Here is a 3748-nt window from a genome sequence, read left to right on the forward strand (position 1 = left end):
TACTCTATGTGGTTGCTGCTGATGGCACCCGTCATTCAATTCGAGCCCTGTTTGACAGTGGTGCTCAAGCGAGTTTTATAACTGAACAAACTGCGTGTGTGTTGATGCTAAAGCGACATCATTCGACAGTAGCCATTAGCACGTTTTCCAGTAGTACAACTTCCCCAGTCCGTGGTCAAACAACCATCACTGTGATGCCACGTGGCCAACAGGCACCGTCGTTTTTCGTGAACACTTACATCGTCCCACAAATCACAGGACCAACTCCTCAAGCTCCTATCGTGCCGGGACAATGGAGGCATATTCAAAGCCCCTCCCTCGCTGATCCGTTATACCATCTTCCTCAGGCAGTCGATCTGTTGCTAGGGGCCGATATCTTGCCAATGCTACTTCTCAATGGAAAAGCCACAGGCAAGCCTGGCGAGCCCATTGCCTTCGAGACTGTTTTCGGTTGGATTTTGATGGGACCTGTCGACAGAAATGCTCAGTCAACTGTCACTGCTATGTGTTTATCTGTGGCTGAAACTCTTGATTTGTCGATCAGGCGTTTCTGGGAACTTGAAGAGTTACCTGTTGTTCGCCATCTCAGTCCAGATGAGCGTGCTGCCGAGGAAATTTATAAAAAGACAACAACTCGGCTGAGAACAGGACGATTTATGGTATCTCTTCCATTTCGGAAAGCATCACCTCTGTTAGGTGATTCAAAATATGTTGCCCTTCGCCGCTTCCAGGCACTCGAAAATCGACTGAGCAATGATCCAAAAATTCAACGCCAGTACGCAGACTTCATACAAGATTACCTGGACGCTGGTCACATGGAGCTAGTTCCACTCGAAAACGCAGACAATGTGTTTCATTATTATATTCCACATCATTGTGTACTTAGGCCGGACAGTAGCACCACCAAGCTTCGTGTCGTGTTCAATGCTTCGTCTCGTACCAGTGCTGGGTGTTCCTTGAATGAGAGCATGTATATGGGTCCGAAACTTCAGCCCGACATTCACATTGTTCTTCTTCGTGCACGGTTGTGGAAATATGTATTCATGGCAGACATCAAACAGATGTATCGGCAAATTGTGGTGCGGCCTGCTGATCGAGATTACCTGCGAATTTTCTGGAGCTTTTCGAAAAATACCACAGTGCGGGAATACCGTCTTTGTACGGTCACTTACGGCACATCAGCGGCACCATATCAAGCTCTTCGTACAATTCAGGAATTGGCAATCGTTGATGGAAAATTATTTCCCATCGCTGCGTCAATACTCCTGAACGACACCTTCGTGGATGATATTCTAACTGGAGCTAACACCGAAAAGGATGCCTTTGAATATCAGTCACAACTTATACAATTGTGCTCATTAGCCAAGTTTGAGCTCCGAAAATGGGCCAGCAACAGTCATATTTTACACGCTGTTCCCGTAGAAGCTCAAGCAATGTCTCCAGCACTTCTGTACAATGACAAAAATGAATGTGAATTAAAAATACTTGGTTTGAAATGGGATCGGAGAGCTGACGTGTTTTCATTTGATACAAAACCATCGGAAACTGACCGGACAAAGCGGTCAGTTCTCTTTGACATTGACAGAGTTTTCGATCCGTTAGGCTTGCTGTCTCCGATCACGTTCTGGACAAAACACGTCATGCAATTTCTCTGGACCGCTGGTCTCAAATGGGATGATAAAATACCCACAGATCTTGCTCAATTGTGGACCCGATATCAATCAGAACTGAAATTGATTGAATCGATCTCTATCCCTCGTCGTATAACGGTTGACGAGGCAACCACAATGCAACTTCACGCTTTCTCGGATAGCTCAGAAAAAGGTTACGCGGCGGCAGTTTACCTTCGAACACAAACAGCTACTTCAGCTTATTATCACCTTGTAACAAGTAAATCCAAAGTCGCACCTCTCAAGAAGTCTACTATACCAAGTCTTGAGCTGTGTGGAGCTGTATTAGCCGCCAAAATATTACTTAACAAATTATTAGATATAAAAGTTGAACATTTTGTGAATTTTTAACTACAAAATAATTATTCAATTTTAAATTTTGTTAAAATTCGATTTTTAAATGCTTATAAAAAAAAATTATGTATTATGTATTTTTAATATTTTTCAACTGCTACTGTAACAATATATCATGAGCATTATATTAATTTTTTACACTTTTTGGCCCAACAGATAAAACTTTATTGATATTTATAGAAAAAAAACAAAAAAAAATTGAAAACTGACAATGTCCGTCAACACCTCAAAAAGAGTCAAATTATTTTCAAAATTTTATCGTATATAGAAAATGCTAATATAAACATTTAGTGAAATTTTCAAGTATCTACAGTCATTCGTTTTTTAATTACAACAAAATAAGAACATTTCTAGGTGAGAAATCGAGTGAATTTCGAATGTTGTAAAAATATGAATTTCAAACACTCATAAAAATGTAATTTAACTTGCTTGTAGACATTTTTTTTTGAAAAAGGTAGACTAACTTATGAGAAATCTTGTATTACATTTTCAAATCTTAGATTTAAAAAGAAAATTTTTCATGAATTTCTAACACAAAATAATTTGCAAATTTTCGTCATTTTTATGTATTTTGTCAATATATGAACTTTAGATGCTTATAAAAAAAAATTGTGACTGGATTTTTAATTTTTTTCATCCGCCTTTGAAACAACATAATAGGAACCTTCTATCAAATTTTCAAGCTTTTTTAACCAACAAATAAAATATTATTGATATTTATAGAAAAAAAAAATTTTAAAAATGGAAACTACAAATGTCCGTAAACAGCTCAAAATAAGTCGAAATATTTGGAAAATGTTATGGTGTATGGAAAATGCTAATATAAACACGCAGTCAAAATTGTATGTACCTTCGGTCATTTGTGTTAGAGTTGCACTAAAAACCAAAATCGATTTTCTCGAAAACAGATTTTGCGTAAAAATTCCCGTTTTTCCTTAATTTTTCATTTAGTAGTTGAAATTCATAACCCTTCATATTTTTTAGTTTTGGACATTTACATTTTATTTCGTACTATTCCTATCACAAATTCCTATCTTACTTTTTATAAAATAGAATTAATTTGGATTCTTTATTAGGTGGCTTAGGATACCTAATGGTATTTGATTCTTGTTATAATAATATTGGAAATTTGTAATTAACTCAGATTAAAAGTATGCCTAAATTAGGTACAAATCTAGGTAGGTATATTGAGATTGACTATTTCTCTAAATATCTTGCAAATAGTTTATTTTAAATCACAATTATTAAATAATTCTTAAAATTTCAACTACTAAATTCATACTTTGCATGCGATACCTACCAATATAGGGAACTAATGGTTCAACTTTGAAGTTTTAAAAGTTTAAATTTAGTTATCAGAACAAATGATTTAGCTCTTGTAAATTAAACCTATATCAATTATTTCAATTAAAAGCATTAATGCGTATTTTACTAAACTTTAGAGGACCATAGTTAATCATCTAGCGAACAAAAATTGATGACTTGGCTATCAAAATTTTCAGAAAAAAAAGCTTTGCCGGAATCCATTAAAAATATAGTAGTTATCATTTGAAAAAAAAGTTGATTTTTCTATTGGTGCACCTGCGTGTTTAAAAATTTTGGAATTGTTATAAAAAAATTATTTGTTAAAAATAAAGAAACACGTCTTTTTTCGTTTTAACGAAAGTCTATTTCATCGATCGATAATCGTTAAAAAACCCCACGTACAATGACATAAGATACAT

The 3748-nt window shown here is 35.5% G+C and overlaps 1 protein-coding gene across 1 annotated transcript in view; it reads left to right on the forward strand.

The window, feature by feature from the left end:
- LOC103311992 overlaps window positions 1-3502 on the forward strand; it is a 4512-nt gene extending 1010 nt beyond the window's left edge. The window contains exons 2-3 of the mRNA XM_008191941.1: window positions 114-1997; window positions 3467-3502. Coding sequence (XP_008190163.1) covers window positions 114-1997; window positions 3467-3502 — 1920 coding nt within the window. The remainder of the gene's footprint in view (window positions 1-113; window positions 1998-3466) is intronic.
- The last annotated feature ends 246 nt before the right edge of the window (window positions 3503-3748 follow it).

This window comes from Acyrthosiphon pisum, chromosome X, assembly GCF_005508785.2.
Source record: "Acyrthosiphon pisum isolate AL4f chromosome X, pea_aphid_22Mar2018_4r6ur, whole genome shotgun sequence".
In the NCBI taxonomy this organism is placed as follows: domain Eukaryota; kingdom Metazoa; phylum Arthropoda; class Insecta; order Hemiptera; family Aphididae; genus Acyrthosiphon; species Acyrthosiphon pisum.